This window comes from Pinus tabuliformis, chromosome 8 (genome assembly GCF_031772625.1).
Source record: "Pinus tabuliformis cultivar Carrire ecotype Pingquan chromosome 8, CPIR1, whole genome shotgun sequence".
Classification (NCBI taxonomy): domain Eukaryota; kingdom Viridiplantae; phylum Streptophyta; class Pinopsida; order Pinales; family Pinaceae; genus Pinus; species Pinus tabuliformis.
This window is the reverse complement of record NC_142294.1, coordinates 1431500378-1431520576: the sequence shown is the minus strand read 5'-3', so window position 1 is coordinate 1431520576 and position 20199 is coordinate 1431500378. Positions and strand designations below refer to the sequence as shown.

Genomic DNA, 20199 nt, shown 5'->3' with positions numbered 1-20199 from the left:
ATTTTCAGCGCATGAATAACGGCTGTTAATTCCAGATCATAAGCAGAATATTTCTGTTCATGCTCCTTTAGCTTCCTTGACTCATACGCTATTACCTTTCCCTCCTGCGTTAAGACCCCTCCCACACCCTCCTTGCTTGCATCGGTGCATACCACATAATCCTTGTTAGGATCAGCTATACTCAAAATGGGTGCCGTGGTGAGTAAGTGCTTCAGGCGGTCAAAGCTCTGCTGGCATTCCGGTGTCCACCTAAACACTTTCCCCTTTTTCTGCAATGAGGTGATAGGATAGGCTATCCTAGAGAAACCTTCCACAAACCTCCGGTAGTAACCAGCTAATCCCATGAAGGATCTGATATCAGCAACATCTTTGGGTATGGGCCATTCCATAATGGTTTTTATCTTTTCTGGATCTACAGCAATTCCTTCTTTAGTAATTACGTGTCCCAAATACTGAATTTCCTCCTTGAAGAAATCGCATTTGCTGAATTTAGCGTATAGCTGATGTTCTCGAAGAGTCTGCAACACCAGCCTAAGATGCTCTTCATGCTCTTGCTGGGAGCGAGAGTATATCAGAATGTCGTCAATAAATATCAGCACAAATTTGTCCAAAAACCGATGGAACACGCTGTTCATCATACACATGAAGGTGGCAGGTGCATTAGTCAAACCAAACGGTAGCACTACAAATTCGTAGTGGCCATAACGTGTCCTGAAAGCAGTTTTGGCAATGTCCTCATCTTTAATCCTGATCTGATGATAACCAGATCGCAGATCAATCTTGGAAAACACTTTGGCCCCTTTTACTTGATCAAAGAGTTCATCTATCCTGGGTAAGGGGTACTTGTTTTTGACCGTGAGTTTATTCAGCTGCCGATAATCTATGCACATGCGAAGGGTTCCATCCTTCTTCTTCACAAATAATACCGGAGCTCCCCAGGGTGATACACTGGGACGAATGTACTGTTTATCCAACAACTCTTGGAGCTGCATTTTCAACTCTGTTAGCTCTGGTACGCTCATTCGGTATGGTGCCCGCGATACTGGTGCTGCCCCCGGTACTAGCTCTATAGTGAAGTCTATGTCCCTCTTTGGAGGCAGTCCCGGTACTTCTTCAGGAAATACATCTGTAAATTCCTGTACCACTGGAATATTGCTTAATGCGGACATCTTGTCTTTCTGGTTTGTGTAACCCACTTGTATGGCATAAATCTGACATTTCTTCCTAATACACTTAGCTAACTCAGTCGCAGTGATAGGTCGAATCTGGACAGGATGTTTAATTCCCTGCAATTCTTGCTGCTGCCCCACATCATCCTTGTAATATATAGTCTTGGTTTTGCAATTCACCAATGACCAGTGCTTTTCCAGCCAATCCATACCAATAAGGATGTCATAAGAGCCTAATGGGAGTACATTCAGGTCTGCTGTTACGGATTGTCCAGCTATGCTGAAAGAACAGTTATTAATTTTAGCTAAAACCCGTCTTTTGGCTCCCGTAGCCAACTGGACCAACCATGGGTTTTTGAACCTTTCCGGTGATAGCTTACAATGTTCCACTACTTTTGGACTAACATAACTCAACGTAGCTCCTGGATCAATAAGTACAGCTACAGAAAGGTTTGAAATCTTACCTTCGAATTCCACCATGGATGGCTGGTACTCCGCTTGCCGGTCCTCTAAAGCTGCGTTAATCCTTGGCACACTGCGCGCCACATCTCCAACAGTTGAGGCTTCATGGATTTGAGATATTTGATCAGTTCCTTTACGCTGTGGACAATTCTTAACGTAATGCGGTCCTCCACACCCCCAGCACTGAACTGGAGGTCTGGTTCCCTCAACCTCTGATCTAGCAGGTGGTTCGCTGATTCTGCTCTCGCTTGGCTTAGCCCGGAAAGTACCCTTATTTGAGTTTCTGTTAAACTGCCCCTTTCCAGCACCTTTACCGCCATTTCCACGGCTGCCTTTGTTATTTCCAGCAACTCTGTTGCCCTTTCTTTCATTCCATCTCTTGTTTGGAATGTCTCCTTTTTGCTTGTTCTGCTGATAACAAATTCTAGCCTTACGAATTGCCTCATCCATAGTTCGGGGATTGTCAAACTCAATCCGTTCCCTTATGTAAGCTGGTAGGCTACTCACGAACCTCTGCACCTTGGCCTTCTCCTCCTTAATGTATGGCACATAGCGAAGCAAAGAGGTGAAGCGATTTATGAATTCATCCATGGACTGTTGTCCTAGTCGTAAGTCATGGAATTCTCGCGCCTTCTCATCATAGAAGCGCTCAGTTAAATACCTCTCCTTAAAGTATTTCTGAAATTTTTCCCAGGTTATGCTTTGCTCACTTACTCCCTTCACAATTTTAATCTCTTCCCACCACAGGGTGGCCTTGCCCTGTAGCTGGAAAATGGCCAGCCGCGCCTTCAGATTTTGGTCATATTCGTACAGTTGAAAATATTTGTTAATGTTAATCAGCCAAGCTTCTGCTGCTTCTTCCTGCTCTCCATCGAACAGTGGAGGTTTGATTTTCCGGAATTCTCCTTGTAATTCCATTTTCTGTCTCTTTGAGGTTTGCTGTTCTTGTACATTATCAGAATGGTCTTCCTGTTCATCTGATCCCTCAGGTGCGTAATCACGTTCCTCAGTTCCCCTTTGCTGTTCTGCACTGGGGTTGGCTAAAGGCGGATTTTGTTTATCTGACAGGCTTTTCAATATCCTTTCTTGCTCCATAGTCAATCGCGCATTGTCCTCTCGCAGACGTGCCATTTCACTTTTCAACTCTTGCACAGTTTGCAGTATTGCCAAATTGGTGCTGCGTGTCTCAGCACCAAGCTGTACCCACAGCTCAGCATTTTCTTGAGGGATGCCACCAGCTCCCGGCATTTCCTCCATCTTGCTTATTAGCTGTTAGCAGATGGCTGTCTCTGTATGGATTCCTAATTGGTACACAAGAAAATCAATTAGCTGTATTGTCGTTTCTCATATATACATTAGGTAATCTTTTTGCTGTTCCAGAGGCCACAGTTTTGAAACCTCTGCTCTGATACCACATTGTCACGATCTTCCATATTTAAATGCATAAATAAAAAAAATTTTAACACGAGGGTCCATCTTTCAACCCTTTAGATCTATTTACATTTACTAGCACATATTTGTGCTCACACCGGTTCGCATGTTGATAAACTTATATAAATGTAAACCCCTTAATAAATCACAGGCTTGTAAACATGGTCTCCGTTTCTTAACGTTTGAAACCAGCACTTAATGCAAATGGTATGTACGTTGGCATATTCGGTTGTCATTTACACGGTGTGCCAGGTGGTGCGTGAGTAATAACCCAACTCACCCTCTACCGTGGCCAGATGGCTCCAGTTCACGTGAAGGCATGTGATCAGTGGAGAGTTGACCCACACTGGGTTCCGCGCCAAGACCTCCCGCCTAATTCAACGATGGTGATCCACCCTCCTCATCGAACGGCTCCGGTTGATCTAGGGTTTGACACACAATACTTATTCACCGGGTTCCTCGGACAGAGACCATTTGCAACACTCCGTGGCAGCCGAGCTCCTATACTCCTCCCTCAGACCCTCTGCAACTACTACGTGGTCGATGATACTCCTCAGGTAAGAGTGGCCGGGGTCATTATTCGTTCTCAACACAGTCAGTTTAATTACAGCTTTCCTTAATATGTGTAACCCATATACTAACTGTGGCTGAATAAACGTCTTGAGGGTTATGTACAGGTCCTCCGCAGCTTCTCCTACTGTGTGCAGAAGGGTTCGGGCTTTTTAACGAAATCCACAGGTATGGCAATAATCCTTTTCCCGGTTTAATGGTTTATGATTTACTGTGTGAAACGACTTCGAGCTGAAGCAGGGTTATGGTTTGTTACCTGTTTCAGGTTCGATGATTTGTCTCATACCCTGACTACGCCTATACGGCCAGTCTCCTCAAGCCGATCTGTCTTGCGGCCTTTAGGGTTTAAATAGGTAACACTGGGCTTTCATGCCATTTACTGTGTTTAGTGCATTTGATTTGGGGCTTGGCCCTCAGGTGTTAAGATGTCACCGGATGTATATTTGAAAAGCTCTCAGGGATTTACTGAGTCTGTGAATGACTATACATTGTTTTCATGATACTGTGATTTACCACCGTTCTCTAAGCCGGACCTCTCTCGGCCATGAAAATGTTTTGCTGTTTTCTATTAATGATCATTTGTTTCGCTTCTCAGCTTATACCATATTTCCGAATGGTTATTTTGATATTACCTAGTCAGTTCATGTGGAAACTTATGTACTGGGTTTTCTACTGTATATTCATTTTCCGTCTATGCCACAGATTCGTGATCCTTAAGGGTTTACCTCAGTGCGTATTAATACAGAGTATTTCTTGGGGTTTCACATGTATTCGGTTCATTCTGCACGGTTTTCATTTATATATAGGTATTCTTGTTGCGACGCTGAGATAGTTCACATATATTTGGTTCAGTCCAAACAGTTTCCATTTATATATATATAGTTCCTTTAATGCGATACTGAGATAGTCCTGCGCTCGGGTGTTGAGCGTAGCGTCTACCTCCTCCGCGACAGTCATTATAATGACCCTGAATTGTCAGTTTACTATATGTTGAATTTGTAGATCATAAATCTGATATCATTGACTTAACTGGTAATAATATATTCGTTTTGTCCGGTTCTGCTATGTTTAATTGCTAACAGGTCCGTCACATGGATTTGTAACCCTACCCGGGTCTGTTAATGTGAAAAGACTTGACATAAACCCTCATACGGGTCTGATAATATGGGTAACCTATGGTAACCCTCATTAGGGTCTGTCCATGCAATTTCGACATACATGCTGCTCTTATCTGTACATTGCTAATGCTATTCCGTTTCCATGTTGACATATCACTATGCTGTATTATTTTCATGTATTATTTCATGTTTATACAATATTGTTTTTATGCCATGCTGTCTAACGAAAGTATCTATACGCGGCATTTGGGTTCAGCCCTTCTGTGTGTTTACATCATTTTGGGTTTCGGCCATTTATATATATAACAACATTTCGCTTTCGGCCATAATATGTATTTGCAGAGTTTTTGTTTTCGGCCATTCATATATATTTACACAGTACTATTTCATAGTTCCTCCACACAGTTTCATTCGCTTCCGTTATCTTGATTTATATAATGCCATTGCTTATAAACAAGCACTAGTTCCGTGCAAGTTACTGTATTATATAACCTGGTTTCCTACCAGGCATTTCTAGACCTTTCCTAGGTTTTATTTTGTTTCTGTTCTCTAGTTTACCTCACTGTTATTGATACAGTCCCATACCTCTACAACAGCTCCAAGAACTAACTCTGTTCTGAGCGTATTATGTTGACTATGCAACCGTAAGTTATTGATGCAGTGTCTGTAGGTGACCATAGTCTTATATTAACATATACAACATTTCAAGAACTGTATGCATTAATCAGATTGACATACTACAGTAACTAAAGACAGTAAGAAAGTTTTGTGACCTGTCTGTCTTCTTCTGTACCTGTTCTTTAATTGCTAGCTAGTTCAGAGAATGCATACCTGGTTATTCCGTTATCGATGTCCTTACTTGCAGAAGTCACCTGCAATAGTTTTGCTCTTATCCTCCCAACCTTGAGATCCACTTCGTTGGACTCTCCCCCCGAGCCGTCTTGCAGGCCTGCAGCCCTCAACAAGACTCTTGCACCTCTGTGCTAGGTTATCTGGTCATTACCAGACTTAACCTCCTTTCTGCCTCTGTTCTCTCCTGGAATTTCTCTCTCTGCTTGTTCATCAACCACCCAGAGACTTTTCCTTCCGAGGACTTTTCCTTGGGTGAGAAACAGTTGCATCAGTTTTATAACTGATTCAATAAAAATAGAAATCCTCCTTCACGAGGCTGCCAGCATTTTCAAGAACATATCCATAAAAATAATTCAATAATTAACTTATTTATTAATAATGTCATTCAAAAACCATGAGTAACCACTCAACACTTTTTACCACAGTAATTATCGAGATTTACAGTTACCGGGGTCATTACAATTAGCAATATAAAAAATAAAAATAAAACCTAAAATAATTAGAATTAGACATTATAACTAAAAGAAAGAAATACCAAAAATAATTTTGTAAATAGTTTTGACTATACCATTATTCAAAATGCATTTTTATATAAAAAAATACTTAAATTATATAAAAATTACCATTCAAACTAGTAATTTTAACCGATCCTTATCAAATTTCAACCAAATTTAACCATACTTACGTTAATTTTAATAAAAATTAATAAAAAAATTCTTCAACCATTTTTGCTAACATTCACTCAATCTTGTATTAACCAAAAATACAAATACAAGAGGGTGTTTACATATATATATATATATATGGTATTCTCGAAAACCAAATACAAACGATTTATGCCTTTTCAAACTACAACCTGTGGTACCATGCAAAGAAGGCAGCCGAGAGGGCTTTATTATGATAGGCAAATCCACATATACATATAGCTGCTAGCGTAGTCAACGTATAGCTAAAATGAAGAGTGACAGTAATACGAAATATCGAACGTAAGGAAATAAAGCTAATAGGATATGAGAGGACAGGAGACAGATGTTGATATAAGGATTCAGTAGGGTGTCTGGCCGACTACATTTCCAGGCGGGTCGTAGTTGCAAATAACGAATATGCCGCCGTTATTACATTGAGCTTGAGCACAGCCAAGTCTCGTGGAATCTCTCCACACCACCTGAGTATAGTGCCCGCACACTTGACCTTCAGCGCAGGAATTAGAAGAGTAATCATAGTATTGCTTCTCATTAACCCAAGCCGTCACCGCAGCCCCCACGGGATCTGTTATTCCAAACCCCTCGAAAATATTTTCTCCATATTGACCACCAGAGTGCTGCAGAGCGCAGTCTCCCGCTCGTTGGTTTGCATAATTCTGTGCATAAGCCGCAACGGTGTCGTCCCACACGAGAGCGTCGACGCTCACTTGGGCTCTTGCGTCATTGTGAGGAGATAAGAATTGCTGCTGCATATCTTGCCCTTGCCCGACTAGGCAGTACTTTGCCAATTGCAGGAAGAAAACGTACTTCAAGAGCAACTTCATAGTGACAACCCTATCCCTAACCCTAACTCTCAATACAGAAGGGAAAAGTGAACACTCTCTGCCTATTCGATTCACTCTGTGAAAGAAACGTAAGTTATCGCTCATATTTATAGAACAACATGGCTTGCTTACTTCTTGCAATGTCTACAATATGGTGGGACGCAGAAGGCGTAAGGAATCTGTTTCAGAGCGCATTTACCGTGCTAATTTCTGGGTACTGATTACGACTGGCCTTGACTGACTTGGAATTATAAAATGCGACGCTGCATTTTGTGAACTACTGATTACGGCGGCTGGCCTTGACTGACTTGCATTTTGTGAACTAATTATTACGTCTGTCTAATTGACAAATATTCGACAAATCATCAATCGCCAAATGAGATAATGATGCTCGCGAATGAGCTATCGAGATAAGGATGACCGATTACAACGGGCCTTGACTGACTTGAAATTATAAAATGCTGCGCTCCATTTTGTGAGCCAAGTTCACAATGCAATCACCTTCGGACGATCATATATTTCCTTATTTTACGAGATATTCCAGAAAGCGCAGATGGTTCCACATGATATGAAAGATGAATTTGCCATGACCGTGTGCAGGCCGGCAAATTATAATGCGAAAAGATCGCGGTAACACTGACTTTTTCTTCCGTGACCTTGGCCCTGGAAAAGAAAACTCGGTTATGTCGGTGTATAAAATTCTCCTTTTGAATGGCATCGATTAATATAACAATAAACCCTTAACGATATTAAAGCACTTAAGATTCCAGTGAAATATGTATTTTTTATTATATTTTTGAATATTATAGGGAATAAATAACTTGAAATTGTAAGAGAGAAAATTCACTCAACAAAATATATAAATAACCAAAAAAATAATGATACTAATTTTTTTTAATTATAATTTTTTTTAATATATAGTTTTTGTTTTTAAATAATATATACATAATTTATATTAAAAGGTTTTACATAACCTGTAAATTGAATTAAATGAACTAAGAATTATTATTTTCATTTTTTTTAATTATTTTATGTGATATTCACATAATATTTTTTAAACAATATATATATTTGACATTAAATTAAATGAATTAGGAATTAATTTTTATTTTTATTTTTTTCAATTGTTTCATGTGATATGTACATAGCTTTTTTAAACAATATCCACATAGTTGACATTAAAATATTTTATATAATATGTACATTAGATTAAATGAATTATGAATTACTATTCTTATTTTATTTTTTTAATTGCTTGATATAATAAACACATAATTTTTTTTAAGCAATATATACTTAGTTGACATTAAAATATTTTACATAACATGTACATTGAATTAAATGATAAAAAAAAAAATTTGAATAAAAACATTTTACCAACATTTTTTATTTTTATTTTTAATTACTTTATTTTTTTATTTAAAATTAATATGAAATTATATTATGTGGCATTGACATCTAAATATTTTATTTATAACTGAGAATGAGTGACATATTTTTACTACATTGTATTGTAATATCAATAACAAATTGAGTGAACATAGTGAGGTTAGGATCATCCATGTTTTATAATTCTTCTAATTAAAATTAACTAGCATTTGCACCTAATGTTGCAAAGAAAACGCCGTAAGGCATAGTGTGTGGAAGAATATTCAAATGTGAATGGGCTTTTATGGGCTTTTTTGAAAGCAAGGGTCGATGTATTTGAGTTTTAATTTGAGGAAGCCATGTCGAAAAGCGTATTTGGGGGTTGTATTTGGGGGTTAAAGTGGCTACGAAAAGGAATGCAAGTAGTCTTAAATGTCCATTGAACTTGTCTAGACCCCTCATATTTGGATTGAAATTGCGTAGTTGAAGGTGAAGGTAAAGGAATAAATTCACGCGAAACGCGAACAAGAACTGGGTTGGGTATCCATATCGATTTGAATAGGGTTATTTAAGAAATCATTAATCAAACAGAAAATTTAATTAATATAAAGACATATTGAAAACATGTATTATATTCATTGAAATAAATTGATTTTGTTAACAAAATATGTTAAAACCCATTGATAATGAATCAGTTGTGAAGACATAAACTATCAAAATGGTATTTGATCTTGAAACATCCTTTTTCAAGTTTCAAATGGAAAATAAAAATAGTGAATATAATATTCTAAAGAACTCTGTGCTTGTCATTCCATATTTGACATTGTATCAAAACTTGTTGGAGGCATCGAAGACCTGAAGTCATGATTGGCCAACCCAAGTATAAATGCCCCAAAACAGCCCTGCCTACAAATGCCCTACTTACATTTTTGCGCTTGCCGAGTTTTTACCAAGCTTCTCCTGAGATGAGTCAAACTATCGACACTCTTCTGCCTCGTCAAGTCTTTCCTAAGCCAAGTCTACTAATCTAAGTCACATCACAAAGGACATTAAACACGTAGAACACGAAAAACAAGAGTCTAATACAAGATACTTTAACCCTAAAAACAAGACACTGTCGAATACAAAACACTTTAACCCTAAAACTAAACATCAAGTACATGTCAAGCGTCCTAGAATGTCAATGTCCCGGGGACTGCCCTATTTAGTTGCTAGTTGTTAACATTGCAGAGATCCATCTTAATCGTAGACTTATTAGCGGTTGAAATGGATCTCACTGCTTAAAAATTCAAAGTTAAAATAGCTTCATGTTAATTCAAATCTACATTTTATCCTTCACCTGCATAATAAGAAAGAACAAGAGACCGTAAGAACTCTTAAGAGTCACAAAACAACAATGCAAAATACTTTTAAAGTCGAACATATAGGACATTTCTACGGCATGTGTCCTAGAATGTCAATGTCCCGGGGACTATTGCCTATTTATTTACTGGTTGTTAACATTGCAGAGATCCATCTTAATCGTAGACTCATTAACCATTGAAATGGATCTCACTGCTTAAAAATTCAAAGTTAGGATAGCTTTATGTTAATTCATTTCTTCTTTTATGCACGTATCTTTCTGTTTTCCTCTTTCCCATCTTCTTCTTTTTTTTCCTTTTTTATTACATTACAAAACTGAAATCCATTTCCATTTTAGTTTATTATCATTACCCACACGCATTGCATGTGATATCACATCCATCCAACGGTGTAGAGTGCACCTCCAATATTACAAGTGAGATTCGGTGTAGAGTGCACCTACTATATTACATGTGATTCGGTGTAGAGTGCACCTAGCTTCTCTAGGAGCAAAAAGACTAGAAGGCCAACAACTGATCTATATTGAATCTCTGTACAATAATAGCAACTCATTTTGTTTCCCAAAAAAGGGGCTTAAAATCATCCGCATCCGAGACAATCTAGACCTGACCTCAAGTGTCGTCCTGGTCACAAAGGTCTTATGAAATTCCCATGTCTGGTAACCGAATCAATAAAAATTCAAACCCTGTACTAACCTCCAAACTGCAAAAACACAAATTTCATAATTTTATAGGAAATTTTCTATGAATTCGCAGCAGGAAGGCTAGATATCTGCCAAATTTGGCAGGCACCTTGACAGCCAAAATCCAGGTCAAAACATTAATTGGCCTCCTAAATAATTAATTATCGAGTTGCTCCCTTGCAATGATAGATTTCAAAATCTCAGGCATCAATGCTTTAAATTATGTGCAAGCTTCTCTGCTTTTCGAAGATCAGACCCCACAGATTTCACAATTTTGAAACCTTCAATAGGATTTGTACAAAATCTGTTGAATTAGCAAGAAAAGAAAAGAGGTAGAACACAGTAAATACATACATCTGGAAGCGAGGATTGAAGATGAGCGTGAAAAGCCCAATTTAATGCCCTACCGAGGAATGCATAATCCACAAATTGCAGCATCCCATTAAAGCCATGATCAGGCAAACCCCAAATCAATGATGGATGAATCAGAAAGATACCTTCTATGGGCATCTCAACGTGGACCATTTATTTTTCACTATTTTATGTTTCCCTACGTAATGAATAATGTTGGTTATTTGTGAGAATGGTTATTATTGATTATGATACGTAATGAATAATGCTGGTTACTTGTGAGAATGGTTATTATTGATTATTATTGGAGCTGTTTAAATGAAAAATCATATCATCTTCAATATTTATTCAAAGGAAAATTATATTATTTATAATAATAGGTAAATATAAGATATTAGTGATCCATAAAGACATAAATTTTTACTAATATGCATTTATATGTATATTACATTTTAAATTATGTTTTTCAGATAAACTTTTAAAATTATTATATTAAATTTTATTTTTAATTTATCAGATATAATGTTTATTTCAAGATCATTTTAACTTATAAAATATTGGGAAAAAAATATATTAAAATAATAACCTAAATTTTATGTTAATATTACAAATAATTAATATAAAAATGAAATGCAAACATAAAAATATTTTTTTTTTCAGAATTTAAATCATAATCAAATTCATATGAAAACTCCTTATTATATATCGTATCAAACTGATTTAAACAGATTTAGAAAACACATATTTTTAACTCTCAACCCATTTATTACCATTACCAATCTACATTAAATGCCGCAAATCTCATACATCCCACTGAGTGCAGGGTGCACGAGCAAGGGCTAAAAAGCCGGTGGCTGAGCTCTATTGGTGTCCCTTTTTCACTCAGAGGGAGCTCTATTGATGTCAAATATCATTCTACGGTAATAACAACCCATTTTATTCAAGATAAAACCGATAAAACTGATCCGTATCCTCCAAAATCGTGATCTGACTTCAGCTGTTATCCTGATCACAAAGGCTTTATGAATTTCCTGCCTGGAAACCTAATCAATACAAAAAACTCAAATCCAAACTCTGTACTAACCTTCCAACTCCTAAAACATGAATCTCGTAATTTATACGAAATCTTCTATGAATTCACGGCGGGAAGCCTTCATGTATGCCAAATTTGGAAGGCACTCTAACTCCAGGCCGGAGATAGAGGCGAAAGTGTCAAATATTAACCGGCCCGGAAACTAATTAATTATCGAGACACTGATAGGAATGCTAAATTTTAAAATATTTGTATCAATTATTTAAATTATACGTGACTTTCTTTGATTTTCGAAAGATCAGACATTCGGATTTCACAATTTTGTAACCATGAACAGAAATTGTCCAGAATCTGTTGAATCGGGAAGGAAACAAAAGAGGAAAAATACAGTACATACATATCTCTGTGAGCGACGATGGAAGACGGGGACCCAGCAATAATTGTTGGCTCCTGCGTGAGAACCCCAATGCCGAGGAATGCATAATCCACCGCTTGCAGGGCCGATTATGAATTCCTGCCTGCGTGAAAAGCCCAGCCCAATCTAATATCCTACCAAGGAATGCATAATCCACCGATTCCAGCGAACCCTTTCCTTGAGAATTCATGCCTTCTGCTACAAGTACTCAGACGTAGAGAAAATAATTGATGGAGAAAAATTTTCAAAACACAGTACGCCTCCTATCCCGTACGCCTATCTCAAACCCCTGATATTTCGAGAATATGAAACTATTCGATGCCAAATGAAACGCCCAAACCGTTTGGGCAACCCTTTTGAATCAACGATCAACGGCTGAAATTGTTGCAATCGTCTAACATATAATCGTGTGGCTTACAAGATGACAGGTAAGCAGAGAGGGGAGTTGATCTCAGAGGGAACGCCTTACGGCTTAAATATAGTAGTAACATATTTTATACCATTTTTTTCTTATTTAGTCATCTCATAATCTATAATTGATAAATAGATCTTATGTGGCTTCATAATACATCATTAAATATATATTCATTATTTATAAATGTGAAATTACACAAAAACACACCAAAGTGCCAAAGGAAAAATACATGAGGAATAATTACCTAACAATGATACCAACACAATATTTCATCAACTTTGGTCTTATAATTACATTTTAAAATAGAATATATGTTTGCTTAAGAAGGAAGGTTCTTTTACAAGCAAACACCTTTCTTAAGAGGCATTATTAATTACGTAAGATATACATTTAAGAATATATAATACATTTAAATGCCTCTTTATATATTTAAATATATAATACATTTTTAAATACATGTAATAATATTCTTAATCATAGAGATTCACTCTCACTTTACTATGAATAGGCTTTGTTACAATACCATGAGCCAATATTATGGCTTATCAATACCACATGTAAAAAAACCATAACTGACACTTATTCATGTGACATTTTTTTAATTAATCAATTTAATTAAAATGACAAAAATAGCATAAATACAAATCTCAACCTTTAATCTATTACAACTATTAAAAATATTTTAGAATGTTCCATGGTCTTAAATACCTATCATCCACCTAATAAATATTGATAATTAAATTAAAATTATGAAATTCTATTCCAAAATAAACATATCTATCACTGCAATTATTAATATTCTCTATAAAAAGAATTAATATATAATTTAAACATATAACATTAAAAAACATGTAACATTAAAAAATATATAGCAAAGAAAAAATAAGCAATAAGAGTTCAATGCAATAAATAGAAAACTGAGTGAAACTATATACTTATGGATTTGAAAACATGACAATTTTTAATTAAATTAAAAAGAAAAAATGATATAAATGTTTTTATATAAATATTAATTCTTAATCTTATTTACTACTAAAAAATACTCCATAAACATTAACTAAAACTAAATTTATACTCCATAAACATTAAGTGAAACTAAATTTTTACCTGATTATTAAATTAAAATTACAAAAACTCTATTCCAAAATAAACACGTTTATCAATCTATTTAAAAATTTAATAGAAACTCAAATTTATAACACACTTCAACGACATAGAATTTCTCATTTCTTCTTTGCATATTGCAAAGTTACCACCTTGATTTTATTAAGGCTGTTTTGATCCTTTTGTTTTTAAAAATGGTGAACCCATATACCAGATGTAAAAAAAACCTCCAGATCAAACACGCTATTGTCATCAAGTTTTCTATTGAGTTAGGAAAGCCCTTCTCTGAACAATAACCATTGGAATGCTTGGATTATAGCTTCTGGGAACAACAGAGACATAAAAGTGAGGAACACAGATATACAACACGCTTAGACACTTCATACACAGGTCACACAGTAATCTCGAGGCATGAATTGCCCTGAGGTGAAACAATGCTGCAGTGCCTTAGACACTTCATACACAGGTCACACAGTAATCTCGAGGCATGAATTGCCCTGAGATGAAACAATGCTGCAGTGCCTTAGACACTTCATACACAGGTGACACAGTAATGGTGGCACAGTAATCATGAGGCATGAATTGCCCTGAGGTGAAACAATGCTGCAGTACCCAAAGGCAGGGACTTGCTGCTCTGCAGCTAATGGTTGTTAATCATGAAACTTAGTCAATCAAAATGACTGATGAACCAGTGAACTAAGAAGGGTTCATGGAACAACAAATAATTATCATTTATGCAATGCATTAGTCAACCTGGACAGATGGAAAAGATGTTGAGGTGGAAAAAATCCTTCTTGGATTTATACAAATATAGGTGTCCAAGGACCTTATCAGCCCTTTGTTGACCCAAAAAGAGTTAAATTTCAAAGAAAGTGAAATGGTAGCAAGCCTGACCTGACCAATCCCTCCTTTTGCACATTTATGATAGCAAGTCTGACCTGACCAATCCCTCCTTTTGCACATTTATTCATAGCCCTGTGTTGTTCCCAATCCTAACCAGAGGCTGGAAAAGCAAGTTATTGTTCCCAACAGAAACCTACAGGTGGGTGGATATGGAGAATGAAATAAATACCATCACCACAATCCATAGAGGTTAGTTACTGAGAATCAAAAGCAGGAACGAACAGAAGCAAACCCTATCCTCTCGTGGTGCTCATCGAAAGAAACAATGTAACGCTGTTGTTGCAGACTTCCTATAATGTTCAAATCATTCATCCCTGCAGGTTGGAATGCCAAACAGATCTGGTTGTTTTGGACTGGTACCAAAATTCCTTTTTTGTGGATATGAATATGCGCGCCATCCTGAAAATGGAAACTGATTCCAGGAATTTTCAGGCGTCTGAAGTCGCTAGGCTGGGCGAAACAGGTGTCTAAAGGGTTCTGCAGATCTGGTTCCACTGTAACAAGCGTCATTCTCTTCACAAATTCATCTCTTAAAGCATCATAGGCCGGCTTCACCAGGCGGCTGATCAAGACTCCACTGTCGATGATCGTCCCTCCTCCACGAGAATTGAACTGGAACACCTCTGACGAGATGTTCAGGCGCTTGCCCCCCACCCTGATGCTGCGAATTCCCACAAAATACCATGAAGGAGCCCGGGGATTCGACAGCAAACTGGTGAATTTGGAGGTGGGGGGAACCGAACCCCGGCCCAGCCTCAGGGATCCTCTCTGGCGGGGACGCAGGTAGTCCGGGAGACAGTACGAGAACTTTCTTTGGTACAGGTAGTCGGTCTGAGAAGGCACTGAAAGATAATTGACGGAGAAAATTTTTCAAAACACAGTACGCCTCGTTTCCCGTACGCCTATCTCAAACCCTTGATATTTCGAGAAGATGAAACTATTCGATGCCAAATGAAACGCCCAAACAGTTTGGGCAACCCTTTTGAATCAATGATCAACGGCTGAAATTGTTGCAATCATCTAACATATAATCGTGTGGCTTACAAGATGACAGGTAAGCAAAGAGGGGAGTTGATCTCAGAGGGAACGCCTTACGACGTAACTAAATATGTATTTTATTTTTAATTATAATTCATATTTCTTTTTTATGTAGAGAATATCTTGTTTTTATTTTAAGAAGGACATGTATCAAATATATTGAATATGGTTAAAATCACACAACACCATCATACTGAAGTATAAAATTCAATAAAAAACAATGAACTCTCTAAATATTTCAAATCTTTCTATGTAAACTAGTTAATGTTAGAAACATTATACCGCTGTCTTTTTATATTAGTTGTAATTTTTTAGACAGAGCCGTTTGTGACTCTTACCGAATATGATTTAGCTTAAGGCTTATGCATGTTTTTTTTTTTTAATTCAAAATTTTAAAGAAAAAGATGGAGAATAACATCATCTTAGTGTAGGAAACTTTTTTTTTAATTATTGTTATGTAATATTATAATTGACGCTCATTAAATTCTATGAGTTTTTTCACAGGTCATACAGGGTCATTCATCTTAGAACATCAGAATAATCGCATAAGCATTCTTGTATTCACATCTGTTTCCAGTTTTTACTGACAATATTCCCCCATTTCGGGCATAATTGTTATGCTCCACTGTGGCTGCATTATTGTGTGGCTTTAAAGTGCCGTTAAATGTATGGGCATATTAATCATAGGAGTTTTGTCTTTTTACGTGCTCACATAGTTAATTTTTTGTTTGGTCAATAAATACACAAAGGATGTGTATATGTATTAGGTAATTTTTAATCATCTCAATGAATTAAAGTTTTTTTTCCTTGGGAATATAATATAACTGGCATTCATTTAAACTGTATCTAAACAATCTATAAACAAATGACTACACAGAAGATGTCTGTATACATAAGGTAACTTTCAATCATTTTAATTATTTTTTTCGTTTTTTAATATAATATAGTTGTACTTATTTAAATCCTATCTAAATAATTTTAAAAAAATGATTTCGTGGCCAATAAGAGATATATTAGAGATGCCATATTAGAAAACAATTATTAAGAAAGTTGTGTTTTAATTATATTGTTATTTGTGTTTATTTTAGAATAAGTTTTTAGAATTTTAATTTAACTATCAATAACTATGATGTCACACTCTCATGACTATATACATAATTTTTTTTTTTCTAAAATAACTATTTCGAAAACACATATATGCATGGTAACTCTCAACCATATAATCTCTTCCCTATTATGATGCTGTATATCAATTCATATTATCATGGTCTAAGTGTTTACTGCATAGAGATTATATATACATGCCTCAACTATACCGCATGGTGATTATATATATGTTATGCATCGTTTATACCGCATAAAGTTTATATATATCATGCATCAATTATATGTACTGAACGGTAGTCGAGTTATGGCGGTTGTAATATGTGTATATGTTGCCTTGCCAACCCTCAGTACTTTATCTATATTAATGGGCACGGAGATCTTTGGTCCGGCAGCTGCCTTTGCCGGCGCCGAGTCATTGGAGGCTTTTATGGCAAGGGCTCATACCTTGACAGGTGGCTTGACTCACCTGCGGGTCCATGTGACACCTCGGGCTCTGTCTTCTCATCCTCCCCGCTCCAATCTCCCGCGTAGCATCGACGGCCGAGATCCATCGTTTAGATCGGATGGCTGGGATGAGCCAAAGGACTTTGGGTTAATACTTAAACCCCTTGCTGCACGCCGAGGTTCATTTGTTTCACCCGGGCGCTCTCGCTTCATCTCCTCAGACCCTGGTTCGAGTCTTATTGCTCTCTCGGATGCCATGATACACCCTTCAGAGTCTCACACAGGTATTGCACCCTCTGTCTGCATGGTTATTTACTACGGTTTTCGTTTTTCTATTTGATTATTCGCACACAGGGACTAAATTGGTCCGTTCGTTTATCTTTTGGGAGGCCTATACTAATTTCTCCCTGTTCTGGTAGCGCATGCAGGTGGATCTGTGCGAGTCTCTTAACTGTGTATCCGCAGCGCCTCGACTTCTTCGACATTGTAGGTATGGTTGCTCTTAATTCAGTGCTCTCATTAGGGAAAAGAGCTCTAAAGCTCCTTCGTCCCTAATGTTCCATTTGGTGCATGCTGCAGTCCGGACCCCTGATGCGGGTTTCCTTTTATTTTCATGCTGAAGAGGGGTTTTTCCCCATGGTTAAGGGTTTCGGTGTTCAGGCTTAAGCCATACCGGTTCCAGCCAGATATAAGAGACAGTGAATATTGCATGCTCCATTTTGCTTAACTGTGACTTAGCTTTGGGCTTTTCTACCCGATGCGGGTCTAGGACTCCATTGACTCTGTATATAATTTATTTACAACTGTATTTGAGTTAACTATGTGCCGAACTCATTTGTTGGCGGAATCGGCCTGTACATTTTCATGTGTTCCAGTTATATACACAGATATTACGTTTCCAGGGTTATCATCTCTGAGTTTTCTATTTTCAAGAGAAATGCATTTGAAGTTATTTACTCAGTCTGAGTTCGTTTCTGGGTTACTTGCGTTCTGAATGATAATGATACGATTCCCGGTTTTCATTGTTATTAATGGTTGTTTGCCTCTGACTATGACTCCGCTGCATTACTGCGACGGCAGGAGTCCTCAGGCTTACCTAAATCTTGTTATCTGTATTTTTTTGAATTATATGGGATTATAATCCTCTGAATATTTTGCATGATTCGGTAATCGATGTTTCGTTTGTTAATGTGACAGTGCCTTAATTATTATTTGTTTCGCAGAGGTTAGATTCATTCCCGGTAAGGGTTATTTGGAAACGTGTACAGTTTTTCTTGTTTAACAGGGTTTACACCTGAGATGGTTTTCTCACAGCCGGATTCGCGGCTGTGCTAACGCATTTTCTGGGTTGTTAATCCCATTATGACACTGCTTAGTATCTTATTCCGTGAGCGGTATACATATATTGAACTTCTCTGTTGGCTGTAACTCGGTTATCGTTTCCACGGCTTGTTTGCATATGGTTTTGTGATTCCACCATTACATACGTTGCAGGGTTTGCTCTTTCCCTTTTCCGAAAGATATGTTAATTCCGAAAGTCGACTGTCACATATATTTGAACAATTCTTTCCTTTCCATTGATGTTTATGTTTATGGAAAAGATTTATTGGTTGGCATTCCTTGCCTGGCTCAATGTTTTATGATGTTACTCTCACTATATGAATAACTGGTTATCCTTTGGCTGCTTGTTTCCACTGTTCACTTTTGCTTTACGAGGGACTGCCCCTGTATCACTGTTTATTCTTTAATATAATTGTCGGTTAATGGTCTGTTATCTAAGTTGAATTACCCTCTGTTCAACTATAAGATTCTTTTGATATTCTGGTATTTAAGTTAAACTACCTCCCGTTTAACTATAATATTTTCATGATGGTCTGGCTTTTAAGTTAACTACCACCTGTTAACTACTTGTATCATCATAACAGTAAATTAAGAGATAGAACACACAATCATTTCCCGACTACATGAGTCCTCTGTGCATTCCACACATATTTTCATTCAGTTTCTCTGCAGTAAGAATTCGTACCTGGTTCGCCAGAGTCGTACAGGGATACTTTAATAAATTCTTCTGCAAGCAAGTCTGCTCTACCTCCCAACCACGAGATCCGTCTACATGACTGGATTCTCCCCCCGAGCCATCTTGCAGGCCTTCAGCCCTCAACAAGATTTGTGCACCTCGTGCCTGGTTATCTGGTCCTCACCAGACTTAACCAATTTCCCTTTTTCCTTTTTCCTGGAAAAAGATCCTTCTGTCTGTCCCAACAGCACAGAACTTCCTCCCTACAACCAGGACTTTTCCTGTTTGGGAGGGCAGTTTCAATCAGTTATTACAACTGATCTCTTTCTTTGAAATCCACCTCCCAGAGGCTGCCAGCATTTCAAGAAAAATATTTAAATTACTCAATAAAGTAGTTTAGCAAAGTTTTGTTTTTTTAACATTAAACAATAACTACCATACTGTCTTTTACCATAGTAAAATTTCACATTTACATCTCCTGGGGTCATTACATCTCCCCCTCCTGTGATTGGACATCGTCCCGATGTCTGTTTCCCTTAAACAAATTCGGGTAAGCTTCCTTAAGGAGTTCCTCATCCTCCCAAGTGGCCTCTTCAGGCCCATAGTGCTGCCACTGCACTTTAGCTTGGAAAATAACCCGCTTCCGCAGTCGCACCTCTCTCCGGTCGAGAATGTTCAGTGGTTCGACCAGAACCTCGCCTTCCGGCTTGACCTGCAAATAGCAACAGATCTAGTTATTTCCTTGTTTGAGAACAAAGCTTAACTAAAACGACCAGATTAATTCTTACTCGAACATCCTGCCATTGGATCACATGTTTAGGATCGTAGAC

The 20199-nt window shown here is 37.3% G+C and overlaps 2 protein-coding genes across 2 annotated transcripts; both read right to left on the bottom strand.

The window, feature by feature from the left end:
- Nucleotides 1-6529: 6529 nt before the first annotated feature.
- LOC149241040 (pathogenesis-related protein 1A-like) lies at nucleotides 6530-7184 on the bottom strand. The gene has a single exon (XM_089367424.1). The coding sequence runs from the start codon at nucleotides 7128-7130 to the stop codon at nucleotides 6648-6650; it is 483 nt and encodes a 160-aa protein (XP_089223550.1). The 5' UTR covers nucleotides 7131-7184; the 3' UTR covers nucleotides 6530-6647.
- Nucleotides 7185-14967: 7783 nt separating this feature from the next.
- Nucleotides 14968-16402, bottom strand: LOC149241039 (aspartyl protease family protein 2-like). Its single transcript, XM_089370419.1, has 2 exons — nucleotides 16390-16402; nucleotides 14968-15605 (listed from the first exon to the last, which is right to left on the bottom strand). Exons 1-2 carry the CDS (start codon nucleotides 16400-16402, stop codon nucleotides 14968-14970), a joined length of 651 nt encoding a protein of 216 aa, XP_089226545.1.
- Between the last annotated feature and the right edge of the window lie 3797 nt (nucleotides 16403-20199).